This window comes from Opisthorchis viverrini, assembly GCF_000715545.1.
Source record: "Opisthorchis viverrini unplaced genomic scaffold opera_v5_41, whole genome shotgun sequence".
NCBI lineage: Eukaryota > Metazoa > Platyhelminthes > Trematoda > Opisthorchiida > Opisthorchiidae > Opisthorchis > Opisthorchis viverrini.
The window spans coordinates 140,847-142,834 of record NW_008751697.1 but is presented as its reverse complement, the minus strand read 5'-3'; the positions used below and the strand labels follow the sequence as shown (position 1 = coordinate 142,834).

Sequence of the window (1,988 nt, the reverse complement as noted above, 5' to 3'; positions counted from 1 at the left end):
TGGGTATGCATGCGCATCACACCTCCAAAGTGTAAGGTGCTCCTGCAAGACTGGGTCGCCTTGAACTCTAGCATTATGCCTGCGGATGGGCCTCTTGAGGTGCTAGACAAATTTGTCCACCTTGGCAGCTGTATCAATCCCGGTGGTCTCGCCAAATATGCGATTACCATCCGGACAGAGAAGGCCAGTTCAGCTTTTGTGAATCTGCATCACTTGTACCTTAGGCGTGACATCAGCTTATCCGTTTACAATACTACAAAACGCTCCGTATTATTGTGCGGGTCAGAAGCAGGCTTAGGATACTGGAAGACTATCAATGTTTGACTATCGATATCTTCGGAGCATTGCCCGAGTCTGGTGGGAACCCCGGATCAACAATGCTGAAATACGTCAAATGGTTTCTGGAAGAAATAACACACCCACGATAGATGAACTGATCACACTCCACAAATTTCGCTGGCTCGGTATTCTGCCAGAAGGCCGTAACGACGGATTAGCACTCTCGCCCTCTGAGTAACGAACTGTGTGAGGTCGGCGAAGGTTGGCTCTCCCCGATCATGAGTGGTTTGGCAAACGAATTCCGCCCACTTGTGTTGTAAAGTATTAGGCAAGCACCTCACTAACCTATCAAATTCTCCAGGGAACTCATTTCTGCACTGTAGTTCATCTGAGCCGAGCTATTTAGCAACTCTTCATCTTGAAGGCCAACTGAGTCAGATCTCTTGCCTTACACGAGATAGAACGAAAACATTTGATGAGCTCATCTATCAGGGCTCTAGCAACCACATGAGACCTTCCGAAAGACTCGTGCAGAATTCGGCGGGCATGTTCATATCTTAACGCAGGCTGAAGCATGAGACAACCTTCGATAGCCTCCCTGGCTACGCCGGAGCACCCGTTTACCTATTGTACGAGCCTCTTTTCCCCGCCTTGGGGCTTGCTTTCGACTTAAAGCTCAAATTGACGCGTAAACCTTCAATAGCTCCTGGGTTGACCATCAAACTGCATTAGGTAACTCCAGGCCCTCTATAATGGATTCCAGATGACGGAAGTCACCTAATCCATTACGCTGTCGTTCTCCTACTCCGAGACTATGTCGATTTTCAGAGTTCAATGGCGTTACAATCTTTCTGCAAACTTCAACATAGCTTTTTATGCGACTTATTGAGGACTCTGAAAAACCTGACCGGTTGCACTGCTCTAAACCGTCTTCGCTTCGAGCCAAAGAAGCTCCGAGCTCAGCCAACTCCACCTAGGCTTTAGCCGTCAAGAGTTGTTTTTTATGGTTAGTTTTCATTGCCTCTGACTCAAGCTCGAGTTCCTTTTTAAGTTGTCTCTCTTTAAGTTGCGCTAACAATAGAGCAGCTTTGGACCGCGAATTCCACAAACTAATCTTAGAAGCTACACTAGCCCTAGAGCTGATCGTTGAAAACGAACAGTGTCCGACTTGCCTGACCTTTTTCTCAAATTCTTCCCGTTTTGAATTGACCGACATTGACCTGGTGATTGGCATCCAAAGAACCACGCTTGTCAACGTTGAGTACTGTAACGAACGTTTCGAATTATTGAGCAACGTGTACCAAGGTTAGCAACCAAACCGGCAAAACTCCGAAAGAATGGCTACGCAAATGCACTGTGCTATAAAAATGAAAGTGGTTACACGGAATACAAAATTACAAACCTCAACGGTTTTCGACAAACGGTGAGGTGCCCCAAAAGGCAAACAAAGCCGATATGGATCAACAGTCAACGGGTGACCGAAACCGCGTCTCAAACTCATGAATTAAAACAATATATAGCTGCCCAAGGATATGGTACAAAAATAGTATAGCCAGAGCGGTAAAAACGATTTGCGCGGTAAGGAAAACGGAGAATATAGATATCTTGTAAAACTTAAATAGGGTACAATTCCACCAGCCCAAAAAGGGCGGTCTATTTGAATTGTCAACCGGGAAGGCAGTCATTCAAATTGGAGGCAATTTTAAATA

General features: G+C 45.8%; 1 protein-coding gene across 1 annotated transcript in view; it reads left to right on the top strand.

Moving 5' to 3' along the window:
• Positions 1-394: 394 nt before the first annotated feature.
• The window catches only part of T265_03010 (hypothetical protein), a gene marked incomplete at both ends in the record, with an annotated part of 4,329 nt that continues 2,735 nt past the window's right edge, over positions 395-1,988 (top strand). The window contains 2 exons of the mRNA XM_009167400.1: positions 395-464; positions 1,590-1,702. Of these exons, the coding sequence (XP_009165664.1) occupies positions 395-464; positions 1,590-1,702 (183 nt within the window). The remainder of the gene's footprint in view (positions 465-1,589; positions 1,703-1,988) is intronic.